This window comes from Podarcis cretensis, assembly GCF_951804945.1.
Source record: "Podarcis cretensis genome assembly, chromosome: 3".
In the NCBI taxonomy this organism is placed as follows: Eukaryota; Metazoa; Chordata; class Lepidosauria; order Squamata; family Lacertidae; genus Podarcis; species Podarcis cretensis.
Genome location: NC_137172.1, coordinates 63768708 through 63795109, shown reverse-complemented (window position 1 = coordinate 63795109; position 26402 = coordinate 63768708). Strand labels below are relative to the sequence as shown.

General features: G+C 43.4%; 1 protein-coding gene across 3 annotated transcripts in view; it reads right to left on the bottom strand.

Annotated features, from left to right (window-relative positions):
• MAP3K5 (mitogen-activated protein kinase kinase kinase 5) overlaps window positions 1-24822 on the bottom strand; it is a 97503-nt gene extending 72681 nt beyond the window's left edge. For 2 of the 3 annotated variants that reach the window (XM_079970939.1, XM_079970937.1), the window contains exon 1: window positions 23901-24822. In XM_079970939.1, the coding sequence (XP_079827065.1) occupies window positions 23901-24360 (460 nt within the window). In that variant the 5' untranslated portion in view covers window positions 24361-24822. The remainder of the gene's footprint in view (window positions 1-23900) is intronic. The other variant, XM_079970938.1, reaches the window with a different exon arrangement.
• Between the last annotated feature and the right edge of the window lie 1580 nt (window positions 24823-26402).

The window sequence follows — 26402 nt, the reverse complement described above, 5'->3', positions numbered from 1 at the left end:
CCCTGCCTTCAACCCCCGCTAAGGCCCCTCCTCTGCCAGATGTTTCCAAAGCAGTCTCAAACTGCTGTAGGGGTACCTTTAATCTCTGCTCCACTCTATGCATCATCCCGTATGGCCTTGATACAAGGGGTGAGAGGAGCTTGTTGCGGTTTACAACACCTGGGAGACAGACTCCTGGGATTATTCTGCAGCCTCTAGGCACCCCTTCTCTGCTTCAGCCTCTGAGTCTGAACTATTCCCTGTCACAGGCTCTCCTTGCTCACTAAATCCCAATGCCTCTTCAGCACCCAATAACTCCCTCCACTCCTTGCCCTCTGACCTCTTGTCAGTGTCCCACCACCAATCTTCTGGCTTTGAGTCTTCCTCCTCTGGGGTGTCCCTTGGGAGTTCCCTGGCTGGTGCCTGTCACCACTCCTTGTCATCCAGCTAATCCCTCATAGTTACACAAATTTCAGAAAGCTGAATTAAATGCAAGATTCCACATCTCAAAAGCAACAAACTAATCCAGAGGTATCTTTTATCAGAGAAAGTAACTATAGATCAGGGGTAGGCAACCTAAGGCCCGGGGGCCAGATGCAGCCCAATCGCCTTCTCAATCTGGCCCGCAGACGGTCCAGGAATCAGCATGTTTTTACATGAGTAGAATGTGTCCTTTTTAAAAATAAAATAAAATATGCATCTCTGGGTATTTGTGGGGCATAGGAATTCATTCATATTTTCCCCCAAAATATAGTCCGGCCCACCACATGGTCTGAGAGACAGTGGACTGGCCCACAGTTTAAAAAGGTTGCTGACCCCTGCTATAGATAGCAGTCTTCCTACTTCTGCCTCCACAGTAGTTTCTGAATACCAGTTGTTGAAAAGTGCAGGAGGAAGAGTGTTATTATGCTTGAGTCCTGCTTCTGGGCTTCCCATGGGCATCTGGTTGGCCACTGTGAGGACAGAATGATGGACCAAATGGGCTACTGGCCTGATCCAGCAGGCTCTCCTTGTGTTCTTATACCATATGTATTGTATTTCTCTTTACATTATAGTAATTACCGTATTTTTTGCTCTATAAGACTCACTTTTTCCCTCCTAAAAAGTAAGGGGAAATGTGTGTGCGTCTTATGGAGCAAATGCAGGCTGCGCAGCTATTCCAGAAGCCAGAACAGCAAGAGGGATTGCTGCTTTCACTGCGTAGCAATCCCTCTTGCTGTTCTGGCTTCTGAGATTCAGAATTTTTTTTTCTTGTTTTGATCCTTCAAAAACTAGGTGCGTCTTGTGGTCTGGTGCGTCTTATAGAGCAAAAAGTACGGTACTTCTAAATCTGCATTTGCTTTTTTCGTGATACGTGTTCTCCTTTTTGGCAAGGCATAAGTGGTCTCTCTAGCTGCACTCCTGTCAGTCTATCAGCTTCACCAGAGGTGAATTCACAAAGAACAACATTAGAAGTATCTTGGATTCTCTTGTGTGGCCACACTCACATTACAGGACTGGTTGGTTTTAAAATAGTGAAAGGTGTTGTCTCTGGGTAGGCTATCTACCACAAACCTGTACTGTAGGTTAACATTTACTGCATATGCCTCAGTGCCATAATTCTCCTTAGTAACATAGCTAGCTTTGCGTTATTATTAAAGCAAGCAACCTTCTGCTCCTACAGCATCATAAAAAGGCAACATAGAAGACGTGTCTTTTCTCGTGAACATGCCATCTGTCTTTCTCACCCACAACACTTCCTTCCCCTAACCATTCAGTAAATTGTGCTGATTTTTCAAAGGAAAAAAGTGGGGGAGAATCTGTAAAGAGTTTCTCAGAATCTAATAAGCAAATGGATATTTTCAGTTGTTAAAAATAGAGTAATATTTTGTTTTCAACACTATTTCTATGTATAAAGTTAGAGACACTTCTACTGACAATTCAAGAGTAGAAAGTAAAGTGTCGTTAGTAACACTTGTTAGATTAAGTAATTATTTTAAAAAACAACCCTCAAACATTTAATTGACTGAAGAGTGCACCCTAATAACCAGTCAGTAGAACATTTATACCTTTTTAATGCCAGGGCTTATAAAAACTGCAGATGGCAAACACTAAGAGACATCTCCCTTGTTCTCCCACATAGGATGGATCTTCTAGGATGATCTGACACAAAACATGAACACATAATTTGAAAACTATATTTCTTGCTTCTGAAATATTGTTTTTAACCATACGCAAATTTAATGAATGGGTTAATTTTAAAAACTCATATAACCTAAACTTTATGTTCATTTGTAAGCACAGCTTGTATCCACCAAGAGCCATGCATTCAGTATTGTGGGCCCAATTCTGTGGAACTGCCTCCCAACTGAGATCAGGTAGACCCTCTCCCTGTTGAACTTCACCTAGTGAAGTCCTATTTCATCAGGCATTTAAGTACATTTTCTTATTTTTCTAGTTAGTTTTAACTGGTTTTATCTTTGTAGTGTCTTTTTAACCTGACTTTACACCATGCGCAGACTAAGGTGTTAAGCAGTATTTAAGTTGTTGAAATAATAAAGAAATAATAACTAAGGTAACAGCAAGAGCCTGGAGTATAACAGTTGGTAGAGCATAAGACTCTTAATCTCAGAGTTGTGGTTCAAACCCCACACTGGGCAAAATATTCCTTCACTGCAGGTTGATTATTATTTTCTGTTGCCTTTTGTAGCGTTCTGCTTTAAATGATGTATTTTTTCAGTGTTAACCACCATGGGGTTCTGTGAGAGGAAGGGGTAGGTTATAAGAAACAAGGAGACTGGCTTCATTCTGGCTTAAGGTTTTAGTCTTTTGTATAGACACTGTGAACAATTCTATGCATCTTTACTCAGAATTAAGTTACAGCGGGCCCAGTGAAGATTATTTGTAGGTAGATGTTCATGAGATAGCAGCCCACGTCTCTTAGGAGATAACACCACAATCATGAATAATTCTGTGTTTTGTTTTTACAGCAGTCTTGTAAATAAAAACACTGAGGAAGATCACATAAATTCCCTCAAGTTCTCTCGGATGAGAGGATGTAATTCACAGCAAAATAAATAAATAAATAAAAATCATTAAATTATGGAACTCACTACCACAAACTGTAGGGGTACAAGACAAATTAATGGAGGAGCAAGCTATCAATGGCTACTAGCCCTGCCAGTTGTATACCATTTCCAGTATTGGAGGCAGTATGCCTCTGAATGCTACTTGTTGGAGAATACAAGTGGGGACGGGGCTGTTGCATTCATGTCCTGCTTGTGGATTTCCCATACTGGTTGGCCACTGGTAGCCAGTGATTGGCCACTGTGAGAACAGGATGCTGGACTAGATAGGCCTTTGGTCTGGGGACTTATGTTCTTAAATATGCCTTGAATGGATTTCAGAACATAAAGCTTACAGCCCAATTCTATGCACCAATGGCCACTGTTTTCTATCATATTATAATATGATAAACGCTGTAGTAAGAAGGGTGAACACCCACTATGACAAACTTTGCACTTAGCTTAAATCAATACTATTAATCACTAAGGTGAATTACCGAAGTTGAAGTGCTCTCATTGTTCTTTGCCATGTTAGCAGCCCAAGAACCAAATGATTACTTCCCATTTAACTATACACTCCTGTTTGCCTCCTAAGGGATTTCATTTAATTTCATACAGGACAAATGAACTGGATCTATAAATGAGCCAGACCAATTTCCAATTGAGCTACATCATGGATTTTCTGGTAGTATTGATAGGACAGCTTCTCATGCTAATGCAATCAAATATTTCTCCACCTTCCCTCTAGCTGGGCTCTGTGGTGAAAGGTGATTAGCAGAACATTAGCCCCTTGAAACTGAAAGGGGGCTAATGATGCATTTCTTTTCACTGTAGTCCTTTAGCAAACACAATAAATCTGTTACCCATTTGTGGTATACCAAGCACATCAAACGGTTTGATAAAAGAGCAGAATAGATATAGACAGGAAGACAAAAGTAACAGCTGTATGTCTATTAAGTTCCATTTCCACCAACACCCATCATTAAAACAAACAGGCAACAGCTTTATCAATCATAGTGATGTCTAGAGTTGAAACAACTACACCTGAAACAGAAAGAAATGAGATACTAAACAGCTTGCCTAATTCACTGCCTACTGGGCTCTACATACTTCACAAGGTCAAATGTGAGCAATGATTAACAAACCTAAATACTGTACTAGACATTCACATGGCCTATCAGATATACTGACTATGAAAAAGATATACTTCTCAGGGGGTGGGGGTTATAAATCCCATTCCTAGAAGTTTATCTACAGAAGCGTTCAAGTTGATTTTTATTTTAAACAAACCGCTTATGTATAGTACAATACTTAAGAAAGAACACTGAGAACTGTAAGACTGGTCCACAGTATCATTGGAATTATCCAACCAGACTACAGTATCTCTTTTATTTATTAACAAATAAAACCTTTGTTATGAGGAAACTCAGCTGAGCAATACAAATAACAATAAAAACAAGAAAGCCAGTGAAATACAGACATGAGCATGAAGAAGAAATTAAAAAGGGGGAACCCACAGAGGATGCTTCACATATTTGGCTTGGGCAATTGGCAATATCAGTGAGGTCTATTTTTGTTTAAAGCCCAATGAGATCCAGAGTTAAGAATGCTTGTAAGAAGTCTTTCAGAAAATAAGTGCCTTTGTGCTCTTTGCATCACTCTAGGAATCAGTGCTTAAAGGTTATAAGGCACTTCAGATTATATCTATAAGCACTGCAACAAGATTTAGACATGGTATTACTGGTATGCATATGATAATTGCAACTACCACCTACTAGCTCAGGAAGTGCTGAAGTTTCTTATAAACCTAGCATGTATGTGAAATATTCATCAGGGGTAGGAAAGCAATAATACTGTAAACTGATCAAATCACACAGGAGCAGTTCCACCAGTATGAGATTATTGCTGGAGGGTCATGGGAAGCAGAAATACTATTAAAGGTGACTGCATCACTCAGTTTGATTTGTTCTCAAAATTAAAAATCGACTTGAATTGAAGCAACCAGATAACAAGGCAACAGGGTTTCACCATGTGAGTGTAGCTACCTGGGTCTGTTTGTCCCTGTCCAACCCCTGCATTTAGAATTCTCAAAGCCCATTGGCTACCTGTTACTTTTGGGTGTTAAGAGTGCTAGGGGAGGGGCAGTTACTTCCCCTTCCTTCCCACAAAGGCAAACACAATACAGTAGCTATCTTTACTGAGAGGAGCACTCACTGGAAGCCTGCTGCCTGCTTATTGGAGCCAAACAAGTGCTCCTATGTTTCAGTTCATTAGTCTTTGTTATTCAGATGAGGTAGCTGGGGGGGGGGGTTAGCTTTTACTGAAGGAGTTGAGTTTTCCCAAGAGAAAAAATGATTTGGGAATCTGAATGTGAGGTAAGAGTGCTACAATTCAGCCCATCAATATTTCAGACAACTATCTTGACTGTGGTTTGTCAATGGTAGAAAACAAGGTACTAACTTTGTACTTAGGATTGTAATGTCTGGTTTCCTGTTAGTGTCTAAGGAACTCAGTGCTTTTCTAAAAGGATGGATTCAAAGGCTTGCCTAAATAATTATTTATTATTATTATTATTGTTATTATTATTATTATTATTATTATTATTATTATTATTATTATTATTATTATTAGGCCAGTTACTGACTCACCTTTTATACATATTTCAAGGTGATTTAGAAACATATAATAAAAGCAATTATATTTTTTTTAAAAAACAGTACAAAACACAACTATATACAAGTTTAAAAACAATACAAAACGATCACCTAGAGACTTTTCATCCTGTTAGAAAAAATTGCTGAAACAAAAATGTCTTCAACACTGATGCACATCCTATTCTTCCTTCCCTGGGAAATGTTCTCAGTAAAATCAGACATGTAGAAGCAAGTTGAGATTTCTCCACAACACAAGGCCAGAGGCTACATTTCCAGGGCAAAATTGTTGCAGTGAAAGTAGATTCTTCCAATTTTTTATGTTATTTTCTGTGTTATTTTCCTGTACTTGTGGTGATTTTGCTCTTTTGACTTTCCAGTATGAACTAGAAAAGTAATACTGAACTGTTTTCCAGCTACCAGATTTTTAATCAGTCATTTCTTTATCTGTTCTTTTCTTTTAAGATTCATTTGGAGTCTCAGCTACTGGCTTTTTAATTAGTCGTTCCTTTCATTTGCATCTATATTACTACTACTACTACTACTACTATTTATTAACTGTTTCCCTACAGCAGTTTTGTCGGGTCGCTATTCCAGAGCTCCCATCGCAAATAGAACATGCACCTGCAACGACACGGCTCTGGAGACTATGGAACATGTAATGCTCTTCTGTACCAACTGGACAGATGAAAGATCTTGGTTTCTAATTCCTCTCGTGAACAAGCTTCATCTCCCAATCCAGCCCTGGATAGTGTCCCTTCTTCTGCAGGATTCTGACTGTTGGATCACCGAGATGACAGCTAACTTCCTGCTTAGTGTGATGAAGAGGAAAGCGGCACCAACTCCTTCTTTAACACCACAGCCGTAGTCGATATGCCGCACAATCGAACCTGTTTTTGCATTCTCTGTCACTCGATGTTTTAAATCCCCTGTCACTTTTGTTATCCTCGCATTCGCCTTGGACGATATCTACCTTTACCTCCCCCCCTATTTTATGCTGTTATTTCTATGTATATTATGCTATGGCCACACGGCTAATGCAATAATAAAGTTGTTGTTGTATTAACTGCTCTTCACAAGCAGGTAGGTCCCAGGGAGAATTAAAACAAACTAAAATTCAGTATTAAAAACTGTTAAATTATTCACAGGAATAGGTTGGGCCCTGAAAACACACATCTCAGGTGTCAAAGGCCAGAAGTGCATCTTCAGTATTCACAGAAAGATGAATAGTGAAGGCGCCAGTTGTGCCTCTGTGGGGAAGGATTTCACAGCTTAGAAGTCACCACAGGGAATCTCCTCTTCTGGTCCATCTCTCTCCCATCTTCTAAGGGTGATGAGACTACCAAGAGAGTCTTCCTGCTGACTGTAACATATGAGAGGATCTATAGCAGGGGTCAGCAAACTTACTGCCAGCGCCGATCATGCGGCAGGCCAGAGGGTGGGGGAGCAAGTGCCCATATGCATGCGCACACGCTATTTCCGGAAATAGCTTGTGCACATGTGCACGGGCCTCCTCCAACCCGGATGTGCACCAGAAATAATGCTTGTGCATGCGCACAAGCTATTTCTGGTGCTCCTCTGACCCGGAAGTGGGCAGCCACGCAGTGCAGCGCTGGTAAAAGCGGGCGGTGGAGGTCGCCGCGGGCCAGATAAATGAGTCCTGCGGGCCTTATCCAGCCCGCGGGCCTTAGTTTGGGGACCCCTGATCCACAGGGACAGGTATTTGGGGCCTGAGACATTTAGCCTTTAAACACCTTAAATTGCGAGCACCTTAAATCTGGCCTGGAAATGAACTGGCAACCAATGCAGCTGTTTTAGAACGGAGTTTATATAAGTTCTAAAGGCTAAGAATTTCTATCAGCCCCAGTCAGTGGGGACAATGATTGGGAAAGATGGGAAATGCAGTTCACAAGACCTGAAAGGCACCATGCTGGCCACCTCAATATCCTTAAGCATTGTGTGTATTTAGTGCCATTTGAGCAGCTCATTATGACAAGGGAATGGAGGATGACAGGACAATGACCCACCACCAGTAAAGAGTGGGGGAAGCTGGCCGCCAAGTTCTATTGCCACAAATGCAGCTCATTCCTCTGCCTCTTTGAGTATATGCAGCATGAGAAGAGTGGTAGATGCCACCATCAAGAGGCTAGATTTGGCCCAAGGAACTGCGGTAAACTGACTTGCATTCAGTTGTATAGGTGACCAAGATTAACTTTGCTGAGTATTTATATTCATGCAAGAGAAGCACATGTGTGAAATTACCAGCAGGGCAAACAAGGAGTTATTATGTATGCCACTAGACTAATATTATCTAACTAGTAATTAAGTTATGTTAAATTGCACTTACGTATCCAATACAGAAAGCGGATATGACTCACCCAAATTAAGATTCTTAACACTCTGCATAAAGGCTGTCCAACTTTGTAACATGAGATTAAACAAACATGATAAACAGGTTTGCTTTCATTTTTCACTGGTAGTGCCTGATAGCTTCAGCTTGTGACTGCAGTGACTTAGTTCTTATTCATTCAGTGTTATAGCCGAAAGGTTCAGGGTATCAAATGTTAGTGATATGCAGAGTACACTCACTGAAATCAATCAACATGGCTAACTTAGGTCCACTAATTTAAACGGGTCTGCACCAAGTAAACTTAGTTGGATACAAACATTAAATTCAGAGAAAAAACCTATTATTTTACAAAACAGCTTTATTAAAAACGAGTAGCTTCATTATTATTTTTGCATTCTAGTGCTACAGCAAGCCACTATGAACTTTGACAGCTAGTGATGTCATAATGATGTCATGCGCTTGACAGCTGTCAAAGTTCATAGTGGCTTGCTGTAGCTGCCAATTAGCTCTCATTAGAGGTTACAGAGACCTCCTTTGAAAACAGTCCTTTGAGTACATAGTTGCAAAAAGCCCATCTGAAGTCTGCAGATTAAAAATGCTCCTTTTGTAGGAAACAATCTTGGCCCAAACTTATATTCATTAAGATGAACGATAAAAACCTCAGCTTTTAGTTCAGCTTTTAGAGACTAATAGGCTGAATCATTTTTAAATTGCATGGTTGCTGATTATGTTATTTAGGCATTTTATGAGAGTTCTTGTTTACAACATAATTTTATTTTGCCCTATTTTGTTGTACACCACCCTATGACCATGTTTGATGAAGGGTGTTACAGAAACCTTGTAATAAATTTTGTAACAAAAATAGGCTCCAGAGTTACAGCAAAAAGAGGCAATTTGTAAAAATTGCTTCTTTCACCTTCCTTTAAGTGCAGCAATGAAACTTCTATGAGTGGGGCAGGGGGCACAGCCCCTTATATGTAGAGTTTCATGCATATAGCATTGTATCATGTACATTAGAGTCCTGCTGGATCAGACCAAAGGCCTATGCTGGATTAGTCCAGCATTCTGTTCCCACAGTGTGAAGCCAGATGCCCCCAAGCAGTAGCTGAGTGTGACAGCACCCTCCCACTTGTGATGCCAAGAAACTAGCATTTCCGAGGCAAGCTTCCTCATGACTAGTAGTCATTGATAGCTCAACCCCCATGAATTTGTGAAGAAACATGCATGTCAGGGGCTGTTGCTATTATTATTAATTGCACTTATCAGTTTGATTTCCCCCACCCCACCCCCCAACAAAGTAACTCAAAGAAACCTACAAAATACTACAAAGAATAAAACCAGTATAAAGTGAAAACAGAATAAAAACATAAAAACACAAAGCCTAAAAATACATATAAAAGGCAGGTCTAATACATTCCACCTGTCAAAAGAGGCCACGAGTATATAAAATCCTTCAAATTAAGGGCCAACGGCCTGGGTAAAAAGAAACCTAACAGAGTGAAATTGCATATAATTGAAACCCATTGAAAAAGTCAACAAACACCCCGTTCTGCGCTTTCAGTGATATTTCAGTGACCTCTTTATGACGTTTCCATGATACTTCCAGGTTCAACATGATGTGCATATACATGGTCATGCACATATTGAATGATTATCTCTCTTTTTGTACCCTGAAAAAATATGGGCATTAAATTAAATGGCTAGGTTAATATCACATTCAAGTTAATATAGTACAGCCTAGTTCTTTTCTCCCCACAGATTGGGGGAAAGGGAGGACAAGGGTGAGACTTCACCCAAAACTAAGGCCAGATTGTGTGTTCTCCCCAGAATATAATGCATGAACAGGCTTAGTTAAGTACTCTGCATTCTTTTACCAATATGGTCCAGAAAGCTCAAATGTTTTTATTAGTCTCACTCAAGTGCTGCAGCATTCCTTGCAGTCTTTCAGAGTTATGACACAGACACGCAACAGAAAGAAAAGAAGCAATAAACCGGCACTTGAAACTATGTCATAATTTATACATTTCCTGTTTTCATCCAGGTGTTCTTTTTCAGTTGAGCAGTTGATTGACCAATGCATGAGATCAAATTAACCTTTTAAAACATCATTTATGTCATTCACAATAATCACATTTCCGTTCTACATCATGACTGTACAATTAACGCTCTACAGTTCTCTCACCGCATTGGAATCCTGCTGTGTAATATCAATATTCACAGGATTCCTGCTGAGTAACATCAATGTGAGGCATATGATGAAGTAAACTGTAGTCCACAGAAGGTCATGCTACATTATGTCACAAGATCAGCCTCATTATTATTAGTACACTTTCCCATTTTGTCAATGGAGCTGCAATGCTGATGCCTTTGGTAATGTTTAGTGTATACTTCCTTTCTGAACACTGGAAAAGATGGAATGTACAAAGCTGAAGACTAGTGCAACTACTAAAATACTAAAGAACTCACATATGGCACTTATTTATTTGTTATTTTAGTCTTTGGTTACAATGTGTACATAAGAAGCACGATCCATCCAAAGTTAAGCACTGTTAAAATGAATGTGATTTCAAATAAAGACATTTAAACATCTGTGTTACCCTCTGACTGAAATCAGTAGGACTTGTTCACAGCAATCCTCTGATTATCCCACTCAGTTCAATGGGACTTCCTCACAGGTTGGTGAGTACAGAATTACAGCCTGAAAGTGCTTAACTTTGGCTGGATCATGGGTTAGGTGGTGCCCTTTTGATGTTAGTATAACCTACAGTGGATTGTGAATCTGTATGATGATCACAGCTAGAGATTGAAACATGTATTCTAGTACTATTCAATGAAAATATAAAGAACCTCCAGTGTTCCACATCTGCTCTCCAGGTGTCTTGATTCTAACATACCATCATTAACAAGTGTGCTGAACACATAAAACAAGGTGGAGTGCCATACGGTAGCTAAGTGTAGCTAAATGAGCTGGAGGAACGCAATCTTAAATGTGTGCACAGAACAAATATCTGTGTAGGTGGAAGCAGAACAACTGAAGCAGACACAGCCCCTAAGTTATACACGCTCATTTCAATTTGTGATGCCATCCTCCATACATACTGTATACACACTGGGGTTGTTTTGAGTAAGGTGAAAAACCTGCTGCCCTCAAGCTACCTCCCTGCCTAGGATGCATTTGTTTTATTTCCATTCGACTTCTGAAAAAGGGCCATAGCCTACCCTTGTACTTTTAAAAAAAGAATATCTTTGATCATGGCGGTGGGGAAAAAAGGAGCTATACTATGATATGAAATAAGTGATTATAGAACAACTGTTGGTACTTTCCCACAATATCAGGCCTTGAACACTACCCACCAGGATTTATGCTGTGAGAACAAAAAGTTTAAATTGTGATTAGCATGTGCTCAAAACCTTTGATGGGCAGAGCAGTACATTCTCCCTTTGCACCAGGGAGCTGGATAGAGTAGAAGTATCTCTTGGTCTGGCTTTGCTGGCTTCCATCAGCCTTCCCCTGAAATGGGAGGTAGGATTCTAGAGGGAATCCACTGGATCCCAAGCCAGCCCCACTGGGCCTGATCTGACTCTGATCATGGTGCCAAATCCAGCAGCAATCTGCCTGCAACCCAATGTTCACCCCAGCCACCACGTGGGGCATGACTCCTCAATTCAGCCCCACCAGGCAGACGCCAGTGTTACAACTGCCCCCAAAACTTGAATGTGGCAACATTGGTGCTACAGAACCATGCCATGGTCAAGGATAGTGTACTAGATTACAAATTGAATATTTGCAAGGTTGTGCCATATTGTACAAAGCAACCATGCAGCTCATAGACTGAAAAAAAAGTAACCTGTCCCATTGCGATACAGCAAGCCCTGTTCAGCTGCTCCTGTTATTGCAAGTAGATAATGGGCTATTATCCTTGCAGCATAAAGAAAGCCAAGTTAAATTTGTACTGTAAAGGGGCCTTCAAATTACAATCAGATTGCAACCAATTTAAACATTCAATAAGCATACAATAAACTGAGCACGTGTAGAGCAAGTTCATATGTTACATTATCCACACAAATGCAGCTATCATGCAATAATGGGAATTTGTGAATCTATTATGATTCTATCAGTCATCTCTGCCTCCTACTACATCAGTCCATTTCTCAGCAATATAAGACAAGGGTCAGTTACAACAACGTTTGTCCTCCTGTGAAGAAGTAGTCACAGAAGGGGGAAAAGAAGAAAAAACCTAAAATACATATTGCAGGGGGAATTCCAAAATCACAGTAACACAGTTTTTATCTGAAAGATATCCCTGCCCCCATGGTGTCACTTTTTGCTTTCTGAGCCTAAACAAAGACAACAAAAATGTTCTGTATGCCAGTGACTCAATAATCAAAGCTTATTATTACAGTGTAGCCTCACTAGGCACTACTCCAAGCACTAGAAGAAGGTCCTTTTAATCTGTTTAGGAACAAACCCCATCCAAATAGTTCGGGGGGGGGGGACAAAAGAAACATTTGAATAACCCCTAGCTAATCCAACAGATGATGCATTGCAGATGTTAGGGGGTGGAGGTGGGGGTGGAGGCAAGCAGGCAAAGACTTCACTTAAGGGAAACAAGTAGAATTAAAAGTGAAATTTATTAATCACTCATTTTTATTCTATAACTAGTAGTTATTATTATGCTGGAACTGATTTTCAGCCACTACAAACAGCAGATGTTGTGGGAAGCATGTATTTCTGTGCTAAAATGGGGTTTGGAAATCACTCAATCCACTATTAATAGGGGACAAAAGTGTTTTAAGAAGCAACTGAATGTTATAAGAACTCGCAAGACAGAGAGAAAGCCTTAACATTACATTTCATCACAAATTCCAGGAAATCCAAAAATAGGAATAGTTTTGTAACCAACATTCTGGTTCACAGTGTCAAAGGAAAAAGCCTTGGAATGTAGCATCTCCCAAAGGTAAGCAAGACACTATCAGAAAAGAATCACTGGAATTTAGAAAGAGTTGCTCTGCTTCTTGCATTCCCTATGTCCTTGTATGTAAAGCCTTTGAGTCTGCAGCCAAGCAACCATGGTACAGACTCACTTCTGTACATTCTGGACAATGTCAAAATTTGTAAAACAGTGAGAGCCAATTTGCATTGTTTTGTCGTGTGCAATTGTAAAAGCCTTTACTCACTGACAAGTGCATTTAAAACTGCAGTGCAGTTTGTAGCTTGGCTGAAAACTGCCCCCTTTTCCCATACACCCAGGGGGCAAATTACACATGCAAACAAGAAAGTGGGCCAGGCATGCAGATGCCATAGGACCAACCAAGGGAGGCTGGCTGCACGTGCAAGGGCTCCTTATCTCTTACATTTCCTGAAGAAGCAGAATTGTCCTTTAAGGCTAGGAGGCAAGGGCCATACCTCCAGCAAACTGTGGGACACAAGTGTGCTCTGTCTTTAAAGAGCTACTGACCTTTTCAGATTAGAAGAGAGACACAGCTATGAATACAACAACCATACCACAACAGGGACTCCAGTGAAGCACAACAACAGTTCACACAAAGCCCTCTGTCCCTTCCACCAGTGGAGAGTGATGATAGCCACTTATCCTCTGAATAAGGCAGCTAATAAAAGTAATTGGTGACAACTAACGGCTGCAAGTGGGACGCGCGGGTGGCGCTGTGGGTTAAACCACAGAGCCTAGGACTTGCCGATCAGAAGGTTGGCGGTTTGAATCCCAGCGACAGGGTGAGCTCCCTTTGCTCAGTCCCTGCTCCTGCCAACCTAGCAGTTCGAAAGCACGTCAAAGTGCAAGTAGATAAATAGGTACTGCTTTGGCGGGAAGGTAAACGGCGTTTCCGTGCGCTGCTCTGGCTCACCAGAAGTGGCTCAGTCATGCTGGCCACATGACCCAGAAGCTATACGCCGGCTTCCTAGGCCAATAGAGCGAGATGAGCGCCGCAACCCCAGAGTCGGTCACGACTGGACCTAATGGTCAGGGGTCCCTTTACCTTTACCTTAATGGCTGCAACTAGTGGCTGGCAGGTAATTTGGAACTAATACATGAAATATTGTGATGCTGCACACACCACCACCTCATGGATGTTAGCCTTGCACAATTCCTTGACCCACTAACCCCAGCTTTAGCACTAAAAGCTCAGACACCTACTTCAGCCCCTAAACCCTGGGAAAGGATCTCTACCAACCGCCTCTTTATCTCAGATCCCTGTTAACCATCGGGAACTTCTGACCCAGGAGCTTCTCTCCCTAGGCCACACAGCTCACTGGCCCAGCTTCACACCCCAAATATTTTTGCATGGCTGGAATGCACCCTTGAACTCTCATAATGCTTCTTTATTGTCTGGATGGAGAACAGAGACGAGTGGGGGAGTGCATTCAGAAACCAACCTAATGTCCAAAGTGGGTGCTACTCCATCCACTCGTCCTTCTGACCCCACCCACCACAAACATGTGGCCTTTGGAAAGTTTACCAGAAGGGAATGTAGTCCTTAGGTGAAAAAAAAGTGCTCCCCACTCCTTTGTTCCATTACCTTCACATGGGTCCTCCCTCCCTCTCCACCAGCACAGTGTGTAAACCAAAATTACTCTTCCACTCAGATGCCAGTTAATTGCATCATGTCTGAAATTTCTATGACTGCCCAGCACGAGAATACTCGTGAATGATCCATGACATCACAAGAACTCAGTCAGTAGCCAGGAGGGAGACTTGCAGGCAAATGAAATGTTCAGCCTCCTTTATGTATGTGAGACAAGTGTTTTCGTTTCTCACTCCAGCTCAGAGATAAAATAATGTAGCCAATGTCTAAATAAAGTCTCCCATTTGGCCTCCATGATTTTGCTAAGCTTCCACAAGACTCCTCCTGTTTCCATTATCACTTTTAAACTGCACTACTGAGCTCCTCCAGCCAAAACCTATGCAAAAGGGAAGATGAATGGCACCAGACCGCATGAACTAGTTTGATTTTTCTAACCTGTTAACTAGCACTTTTATATTCCAATACTTATTATAAGAGAAATAGACGTATTTCCCTACAGTCCACCACTTCCTCTGCGAAAGCCAGCTGCTTTAAATTCTCCTCGTCACATAGTAATTAAAATATTTTGAGAATTGTTATGGTTGAGGAAAAGTAAGACAAGCGCAGTAAATTAATTAATTAAATAAAAGACACAGAAGCATTCTTCCGGCCAAGAGCTGGCAATTCTAACCTGAAGCACAAAGCAGAAAATAAAGTAGCAACTTGGGATGCACTGGCTAGAATAATGTTTTATGTAACAGGAGTTAATCCCTATGAGTCAGAAATTAACAGCTCAAGTCGGGAAAACATGTTTTAGAGATGAACAATAATGATGCTGTAAGGAGACAATGCTATGGTGAAAAAATGCACATCAATAAGACAGTGATTTTGACTAATTAAAGAGTTTTGTATGCACTGACACACTGATTTGAAATTAACCTTTGTATGTCTTTCAGTGCTGGTGCAAGATTTAGCAAGGTCTAACACAGGGATGGGGAACATCATTCAGCCCAAAGGTCCTATTTCATGTTGGTCAACCTTTCACAGAACCATTGAACTGCAGATTTGGAAGGGACCCCGAGGAACATCTAGTCCAACCTCCTGCGATGCAGGAATCTCAATTAAGCATCCATGACAGACCAAAGGTTAAAAAAGTGAGAAGAGCAACAGAGATGGGAATTTTTACCTCCATGCAATAGTTTCTGCACACACTCATACACCCCTCTATATCCTCCATCCGGGCAAGCGTGAATCATTATTAGAGTTCAAAGACACATTCGAGCCAAGCAAAACCATTCAAGGAAGGTGCAAAGCAAGGCTGACAAAGGATGTGGCCAGGCAAAAAGGTGTGTGGCTAGGTGTGGCTGAGACCTGGAGAGAGTCCCAATGTCACATTTGGCCCACAAACCTGAGGTTCCATCTCCTGGGTCTAATATATACTGCAACATATACTATTATATAATAGGAGGCTATATAGGACAGCCTTGCAAATAGGTACTAGCTTGCATTTTTCTTTACCAACCTGTTAGATGGATGATGGAATGGGGCGGGAGGTTGGAGAATTCCACCTACAGCAGCCTGCTGCATGTATTTGCTAGGTGTGAAGTGGGAGGGGGGCAGGAGGTTCTCCTTTGGCAGAGTGCTTGGTTTCCCTGCTGGGTGCCATGAAGAGGCAGAACATTCCATTCCCCCCACCACCAGCAACAGGAGCCTGCTCCCTCACCTACATGCAACTCCTTCTCACCAGTGGCAACCAGGCTACACACGTGCACACCTATGTTTCTAGATGCTACTGGTAGTCCCCTGGCTCGCCAAATCTAAGCTTGACAAGGCAATGGAACACCCACAGACTGGCCTTATTCAAGTTCCAAGCTGCCATCTCTGTGTCACACTCCAACATGATCAAGAAATGAAACTTATGGCAGAAGAAGAGGCAGGCTCAATCCCCAGTGCATGAATTCAACAGCACAAAATAAACTAGAAAAGAGTCTCCTTTGTCTCCTTTGCTTTCTTTGTTAACCGCTCATTGTCATTTTCCACTCACTCTCTTTCTGTATATCACAGCACTTGCATTCCTCTTTTTCTGCTTTACTACACAACTGTAGTCACATGCCCTCTTCTTTTTCTGTCTACCTACCCGCAGGAGTTACTACAGGTATATTCCTAAATTATCTCTGTTCCCACCCCTCCTACACAAGGGAGACGGGGAGTACAGAAAAACACATGCAGCAATCTGCACAGCGATCTGGAGCTGACTCATTTCTAGCATGCCTGGAATTGATTGATTGATTGATTGATTGATTGAGTTTATACTACCTTATATTCAGAGGTCTCAAGGTGGTTCACAGCAGAAAATCAAAACCACAAAATACATAATCAAAATACCGTGATACCTCAGTTCCCAAACGCCTCTGTTGCTGTATGTTTCAGTTCTCGAATGCCGAAAACCCAGAAGTAAATGTTTCTGTTTTCAAACATTTTTCGGAAGCCAAAAGTGCGGCACGGCTTCCGCTGAGTGCAAGAAGCTCTTGCAACCAAAGGGAAACTGCACCTCAGTTTTCTATTGTTTCGGAAGCCAAACAGGCTTCCGAAATGGATTCCGTTTGAGAACCGAGGTACCACTGTAAAAACAACAACCCAATAGCCACCGCCCCCCAGAAAAAAAAACCCACGTTTTGAATTCTCTTTGCACTTTGTACACATTCTATAGTTGACAAGACTCATGATTAAAATGACTTTGTAATTTTTGGAACTGAGTGTGCCCATTGTTGCTGTACTTCGGAATGAACCCATCAGTCTACTTCTGGTCAGCATCAATTTCGCATGTGTTCACTGGTAAATCCATTCTGTCTTCATTTCTGTGTGCATGTTCCGAAACATTTTTTTTATACACACACACACACACACACACACACACACACACACACTTTTTCACCTTACACTTTGGAACTCCCTGCCTATTGAGATCAAACAGGTACCTTCACTTTACTCTTTTTGGAACCTGCTGTCAGGGGCTCAGGAGCAGAGGCACAGGGAAGAGAGGAGATGGAGAGTGAAGGGGAAGAATCCGAGGGGAGCGTAGGAGAAGAGGACAGTGGACCGAGGGATTCCATGAGCCTATCCAGCAAATCGGAAGATTCACAGAAGGGGGCGCCAGTGGCCAGGGGTAGGGGGTTCCCAAGGGGAATGCCCCAGGAGCAAGGGGGCAGCAGGGACTCCCAGAGCAGTAGCTGGAAATCAGGACCAGCTTCCCCACCAGAGCAGAGTGGGGGGGAAGAGTCCCAAGGATCGGGGCCAGTGCATTCCCCACCAGGGAGAGAAGATAAGGCAGGGCTGACCACGCCTCCATCAGAAAGTCGGACAACGGAGGAGAGGTCAGATCCGGCCAGTGTCCCGGAAGAGGGAAGCAGTGACCGAAGTAGTGTAACAGTTAGGAGAAAGGTCACTGGGCTGGTGCGAGAGGCAAGTTCAAATGTACAGGAGCGCGGGACAGCAGAGAATGAGGATTGGGAACCGGGTCCTAAAGCCCGCCGGAGGGAGGGGGAGGAGCTAAGCGACTCAGCGTCGGAAGAGTCCAGAAAGGGCAATGCCCCAGCGGGCAGGAGGACCCAGAGGAGGAGAGAGCAGCGTAAAAGGTGGAGCAGGGCTAGGATCTTAAACTGGTGTCATAGGGGAGGAGACTCAGACGGGACTTCGCCGATCTAGGGTTTAAGACGTAGGGCTGCACGCTGTGGCTTTGAAATGGAAACTGAACTTCAATAAAGACTTTTGTACATTACTACAGCCTAGCGTTGGTCCTCTGTGAGCTGGGACCTAGAGGCAGCTCTGACACCTGCGAAAAACATTTCTGCTTAGACAAGATATCTCAGATGCTTAGAAAGTTTCGGTAATCTTAATCTGTTTTAGTATGTTAACTTTCATATGTTTTAAAGTAGGGTTGTCTGTTTTTTTTCTTGATTTTACAGTTTTATCTTCTGCAAACTGCTTTGAGGTTTTTTATAAGGAAGTGGTGCATAAACTTTTATGAAATTAAATAAACAAATCAGGATTTCTGTAAGTCTCACTGAGTCCTAGATGAAAAGCAGGGTAAGCATTTTCTTAATTAATATATAAACCTTATAATTCAATAACGTATGCCTTTAGCTCACTCCAACCATACTTGCATATAAGTGTAAGCATGTGGGAGTGCTACTAATAATATTATTATGGTCCTAATCCCATATTCCATTAGTAAATATTATTCAGTATTTTCTGCTCCAGTATTGCTGAAGTTACAGCTGTTGATACCAGTGGCATAGCGTGGGGGGTGCAGGGGGGCCGGCCGCACCGGGCGCAACATCTGGGGTTAGGGTTAGGGTTAGGGGGTGCAAATCCATGGGTTAGGGGGCGCAAATTACTTGCCTTGTCCCGGGCGCTGACAACCCACGCTACGCCACTGGTTGATTCCACCCATTAACACTTTTTTGGCTAACACATCACATTAAGCCAAAGTTGTTGCTATTGCCATTTTAATGCCTTAATGTGAACATGCAATGCTGGTGAACACACGGCTCAGAAGTTCTTGCTGAGTTCCTCCCTGGCTCCTGCTGCTGCCACACTGACAGGAAACAAGCCAGAGTGTGGCTTGTCATGCCCTCAAACCCGAGCTTTTTCTCGAAACAAACCATGATCCCAGGTTCAGATGTTGTGAGGGGACACTCTCTGGCTTGTTTCCCAGCAACTAGAAGGAAGAACACAGTGAGAACTTTAGAGCAGTGTGTACTAGTGAACTTCATGTTCACATTATGCATAGTTTCTTTAACTATGGTTTAGTGTAACATGTGAAGTGGGCCACCAGGAACATAGGAAGCTGCCTCATATTGAGCTGGACCATCTAGCTCATTGGCTCTCCAGGGTTTCAGGCAGGGAACCTGCCTAACCTTACCTGGAGAAGCTGCAGATTGAACTTGAGACTTTCTGCCTGAAAAGCAGATGCTCTACCACTGAGCTACAGCCCTTCCCTTATGGTAGAACAACGTTTATTGTGTAACCCTGGGACAACATTTCCTCACCAATGGTGCTGGTGGTCATAATAAACATCGTCACCTGAATTCTGTAGTCAGAGCTTGGTAAGGTAAACAGTGAGCTAATGCTAGTGGCATGTCAGCTGTTTTTAAAAACTACAGTGACAAAAATGTTCCTTTATAGAGCTCTGACATCACAGGAGCTAAATATAAAGAAGGGGAAATTCCCATACTCCCACACCTTCTGTTGACCTTTTGGCTGGTAATTGCTTGTTAGCATATCATTTACAGCTGAATAATTAGTATTTATTTCTTAGGTAATTCTGTTGGGGGGGGAGGAAATAGGCTTGTATATTCTTATTTGCGGGGATGTTGGCATTTTTAACAGAGAACAGTTAATCAACTCTCTTTAATCATGCAGACAACTAGGACTGTCAAAGAGTGTAAAGGGGTAGTTGTCACCAACGTGTGGATGGCAGCTGGAGGAGGAGAAGACAGAGGGTGAAGAAAGAGCTGTGAGCGTAGAAGCCTTTCCCCCATCCTTTGTACCCTCTGGAAAACTCAACAGACCTTCTGCACCTGGAACAGGGTGTGGAAACAGCTGTGGGCAAGTGCCTGAGGAAGTACGGTCCACTTTGGGCCTGACCATAAAAAGCAAGCCTAGAGTGAGAGACTAGAGTGATGTCTCCTGTTTCGGGGAACTCTTATTGCTGCGAAACTTCTGTGGTTGAGCTGAGTTAGCTTGGACCCTGGGTAAGAGACTGAGATGGAAGTTGTGTCAGAAGGAAAATGGACTGAAAAGGATTTTTGTGTATTAGTAACTTTGCATTGTTATATGTAACTGTGTATTTTTGTTATATTTTTGTTTGAGCTGTCTGTTGTTGCTTCAGGTTTCTGTACACTCCTTAGAGATATTTTAAATATATTAAGTGGTATGGCAATTAAATAAATAAATCAAGTCATATGGCAATCAACTCTGTCTCCTTTCATCTGATATGGAAGAGGCAGTTGAGGTACTGGACAGGTGATTGGAGGCACATAAAGACCAGGTGTGGACAGATGAATGGAAGCTGAGCCCTGAAAAGGCAAACATGTTATGTGTTCCAAGTTCTTGTGCCCAGGAAGAGGGGAGACAGTGTGCTATGCATGGGGTTTCACACACCCCTGCCCAGGAGGAGCAGGTCTGAAGCTTGGGGTCACTGGAGACTCGGGTGGCCTTGATGACTAAGAGTGCCTATTCTGAGTGAAGGATGGTTTGTCAACAACTTTAGTAACTCCTAGACTGGATTATTGCAGTGCCGTCTATGTGGTGCTGCACTTGAAGAGGCCTCTTAAACTTTCAGAGGTCCAAAAAGCAGCAACCAGACGACTAGCTGTGGTACAATTTTGAACTTACCAAACCTCTTTTTTTAAAATGGCAGCACCGGTTGCCAGTTCATTTGAGTCCAAATCAGGGTGCTCCTTCCCCACAGACTCTATTGGACACAAAAATTGTCAGAGGGTATCCTCCTGTTCCACCACCCTTAGAACTTGGGGTATGAGTGGTCCAGGAGAGGGCATTTTTGTGTAATGCCCTCCTCAGAGAGGTGTGTCTGGCATCATCATCATGTAGTTTTTCTCTGTACACTAAGGAGGCACCTCTTTAACCTGGATTTTGATATACAGTGGTGCCCTGCAAGACGAATGCCTCGCAAGATGAAAAACCCGCTAGACGAAAGGGTTTTCCGTTTTTCGATGCGCTTCGCAAGACGAATTTCCCTATGGGCTTGCTTCACAAGACGAAAATGTCTTGCGAGTCTTGCGATTTTTTTCGCTCCCCCCCCCTTTTTCTAAGCCGCTAAGCCGGTAATAGCCTCTTAGCCGCTAAGCCTTTAATAGCCGCTAAGCCACTAAGCTGCTAATAGCGCTAATCCGCTAATAGGGTTGCTTCGCAAGACGAAAAAACCGCTAGACGAAGAGACTCGCGGAACGGATTATTTTCGTCTTGCGAGGCACCACTGTATTATTAAAGGGTCTAACCTGTTCCCTGATCTTAAGCTGCTTAAGTTATTTTTAAATTGTGGTAACCTGCCCTGAGGCCTCATAATGATTTATTAGATTCTTACCTGCCCTTCACAATCTCTTTCCTATACACTGTGGGAGAGGAGTCATGTCCTAAAACAGGGACGAGGAATCTGGTTTTCCAAATGTTATTAACCTACAAGTCCTGTTGGCCCTATCAAGCATGGTAAATGGAATGAGGGGATCTGTGCTCCAACATCTGGAGGGCCATAGTTTCCTCACCTTATAAGATATTTATAGGCCAAGTAGATTGATATATTAAGCCCTGCCTCTAAGGACCTATTCATATGATTAATCTGGCATAGTATGCCTGTGGGTTTAAGACGTTTCTGGGATATACTGAAAAAGTTATGTGTGCCAGCTCAGGACCCAACCTATATTTACCATACTAGTGGTCAATACACTTTCAGCAGCTGGTCAGTAAACACAGGCTAGGGGGTGAACTGAGTGTGGTGAAAGAGTTGCACAAATGGTCCCACCACACAAAAACTACGCCTGGTTTTGCTCAACCCATGTTCAAACCACACCAATTAGACAGTGTCACATGAACAAGTCCAAAGCCACATCAGTGGCTCTGAAAACAGAAATAGAAAGGTGGATGAATTAATTCTGAATAAATCTTTATGTTCCCAGGGAATCCCTGGGTGTGAACAGACAAGAGTGGACTACTTATTTCCAAAGACTTCCTGCCAAAAGACTTAGCACTGAAACGCCTATTCACCTTTGTTTACAATCCTCAGGTACTACTGACTAACAGCAGCTGCAGAATATGGACTGATTGCTATCTTTGGAGCCAAGGAAACTATGAACAGCACAAGATGTGACAAAACACTCTAATTATTCTGTCTTCCACACAAAAGCCTAATAACAAATACACACGATTAGCTTTCCCAAAGACTAGCCCAGGTTTACTTCACAGACTAGGAAACAGCAGAAAGCATGTCACATGCTACCGACCTTCCCCAAAGGCCAGATCCCTATGCTAATACTTATCTAGGTATTTAAAATATTTCTAATCTACTGATCAGGTCACATTGTCCTTGCAAGGCAGTTCACAAAAAGTTTTAAAAACAAGTAACATAATAAAAACAGGACTCTGTCTAAACAGGTGATAAAGATGATAGCATACATGATTGGTTTGAAGGGCTGACTACCAAATAAGGCCCTCAATTGAAAGAAAAGTTGGGTATGATAGTGTAAACTGGTTCCAACTACACCAAGTTATTTACTTTAGCTTAAACCCAAATCTCAGTGGCTATCACAGGAATTGGGCTATTAGATCTTTATCAAGGTTTGATAGTGAAGGCAATGGGATCAACCCAAAGCTTAAAAGACTCATGGGAACAGTGTTTCATGAAATAAGAGAAGAAAGGAAGTGGAAAGTACTGGGTATGAAAAATGATTATATTCAGTCTCAGCAAAAATATGGGGAAATTCCCTGAAAGCTACTCTCTGCTGGTATCAACTACCCTTAGTCATATTTTTATGGTGCTTAACATCACCTAAGTGTTGGAGGGAATGTGAGGCATGGGGACATATTTCCTTATGTGGTGGGAATGCATTCTTCAAGGAGCCGGGATTGGCTGCAGCTCTTTACCAAGCATGAACATGCGGTGGCAAACCTGGATTTGCTATTTTATAACATGTGTGAAATCTCCCCTCATTTTATCTTTAGGAAGCTGCCTTATACCAAGTCACACTATTGGCCCATCTAGCTCAGAACTGTCCACACTGACCCTCAGCAGCTTTTCAGGGTTTCAGGCAAGGGTCTCACACAGCTTTACTTGGCGCTTTCACGGACTGAACCCAGGACCTTCTGCTTGCAAGCAAACACAGGAAAAACAAAAATGTGATGTTTGAATTTCAGACAAAATGCCAAACAGCATTTAAGGGTCACTTGTGTAGATGACCTCAAGACCTTACTCCATGTGCCATGTGAATGATCCAGAATAAATAACTGCCCAACAACAAGGCCACCACCTGGATGAGGCTCAGCAGGTCTGGCCAGTGCCTCGATGGGTAAACACCTGGGAACTGCACTTGTGCAGCCCCCGTTTCCATAACAGAAGAAAGTCGGCATAGAAATGTAAGAAAACACAGACATAATGCGTATTCCTCTCTTCACCCTGCTTAGGTATTGAGAAGAGGTAAACGAAGCCTGAGGCCCCTCGCTTGCCCCACCACCTGCATGCGCGTGAGGGAGACTCTCCTCAGGTAAGCGCGCTTTCGGCTGCAGGCGCGGCGGCTTTTGCCTTCCGCTCGCCGGAAGGAAGCTCGCTTGCCGACTCACCCGCGTTGTAGAAGCGGTCGAGCACCGCCGTCTCGCCGAAGTCCAGCTTGCCGAAGTGCAGCGTCTGCAGGTCGGCGCCCACCGCCTCGCACGCTTCCCTCAGGCTCTGCAGGGCCCCGCTCTCCGCCGCCTGCAGCAGCCCCGGACTCGCCTCGTTGATCACGTAAGACACGGTGGTGCTCCTGTTGCTGTGGCCGCCGCCGCCCCCGCCGCCGTTGTTTTTGGCCCGGGCCGCCGTGTCGCTGGCGGGGCAGACGGAGCTGCTGTCCTCATTCCAAAAGGTGCCGGGCGGCGGCGCGCCTGGGCCGCCCAGGAAACCCCGGCCCGCCGTCCCCTCGCCTGCCGCCGGCGCTCTCCTGGCGAGCCCATCCTCGTAGAGCAGCGGGCAGCCGCCGCCAAGAATGCCCGGCGGGCTGGGCACCGAGAAGCTGATGATCCCCGCCTCGCTGGGGTCGCTCATGCCGGCTGCTCCGGTCCCAGCCGCCTCCTTGCCCCGGGACGAGACTTTATGCAGATGCCATGCCGCCGCCTTTCCCCCTCGACCTGCTTTCTGCAGTTGGCTTGTGCGAGCTGGAAACCGGAGCGGGAGGGGAGGAGGGAGAAAAGGAGCCCTTCTTTGATTTCAAGCTGCAGCGGCGAGGGAAACGCGGATTCCTCCGTTGCCCGCCAAAGCCACCATTGCGCACTCCTTTCCTGAGCCCCGCCGGCTCCTCAGGTTGGCGATCGGCTCATCCGGCAGCCCCAGGCGCCTTTGCAAGGGTATTATTGCACGCCAGCCGCCCTAGCTCTCGCAGTTCTTCAGCAAACCCGCCGCCGTTTGCGGGAGCGCGCCTCTCGCCGGTACGCAGCCTCTACCTCGCCCGAGGGGCTTTGCCAACGTGAAAGACCGGGGCAAAGCGAGCGAGCGAGCGCCCAGCCACTTGTTGCATTGCTACTGTGCAAAAGCAGCACCCTGCCCAGGAAAGGCTCCACCCTCCTACCTTAGCCACGCCCCCTGCCCTGTAGTAGAGAGAGAACTGCGCATTCCTGCGCTTGTAAACATAAGACGAGCGCCAAAGTTTGGTCGAGAGGAATCGTGCGGCGCCGGAACCGAGAAGTGGCTCCTGTATGATAAAGCGCCCTCTGCTGTGCTGCTCCTCTCGTCCACTTTGCTCAAGGTTGCTTTTACGCAAACGGGAGCACCTTAAGTAGAGGCTTCGCTTTACAGTCCCCACTTTCATTTCCTTTTTAAATGCAGAGGCAAGTAGTGTTGCAAGATCCTCACCGAGTATTAATTTATAAATTTCAGTCCATTTTGATTTTTTTTGCTGGCATATTCTTCTTCCCTGCCCTTCTTCCCAAGGTCCCAGGGTGGGTTACACAGCATTAAAGCACGTGGCATGAACCTTATTATTGAAATACTAGGTGGGAAATCGGATGAAGTTAAGCACATATACGAATTCTTATTCTGTTCTTCATCTGTTCAAATATCTTGGTGGGACGGGGTGTCTTGTTCTCCTTAGAGCTGGAAGGTAACAATGAACTGTTCTCTTTGGCAAAGAGTTGTAGTCAAGTGATAGAGCACATGCTTTTCATGCAGAAGATATTCCATCCCAAACATCTCCACCTAGGGTTCAGGAAGGCCATTGTCTGAAACCCTGGAGAATTACTCTCTGTCTTTGGACTATAATGAGCTAGATAAGCTAATTGTCTGATTGGATAAGGAAACTAAGTTTCCTATTCTTATTTATTTAGTTATAAATTTTTATACACATCAAAGCAATCCTAGGGTTGTTTCCACCAAGATGTTTCAACAAATATGTTCCAGGTTTTACTTTCAAGTGTACAGGACTAGGGTGGGTTCTATAGGGCTATAAACATTAAAGGCCAGAGTGATCATTGATTGGTTGATTGCATTTATATCTCACCTTGTTTTTCCAAGAGATCTGGGTAGCATACATGGTTCTCTCCCCTGCTCCTTTAATTCCCACAACTACTGTGTGTGGTAGGCTAGGCTGAGGTAGGTCATGGCCGAGTGGGGATTTGAACCCTCTCCCAGTTCCCACTCCAACACTCTAGCAACTATAGCACACAGGCTCTACCCATTGACACCCCCCCAGCATGTGCAACATAGTGTCCTTCTGCCTAAAGAATGCATATATTATTATTATTATTATTTTTAAATTGTTACATATGAAAAATAAGCCTATCAAAAATAAACTTTCTGTCCTAACCTCCTTCACATGCTCATCTTCTGTATGCATGTGCATTTTGCTAGGGGGAACTTTCAAAGATACCACCATCCAACCTGTTCCTTGAAACCAAGTTCGGGTACCAATCCCATGCACCCACCAACATGCAGAAATAGCTTCCCTGTCTTCTTTGTGACTCTTTTCTTGCAATAGAACAAGCACTGTTGCTGATACCTCACGGGAAATAATCCCCTGGCATAGCCATAACAGATGATGTAAGTGCAAATGCAGAACTGGAGACAAACAGACTGGAGGTAGTATGAGTTAAAAG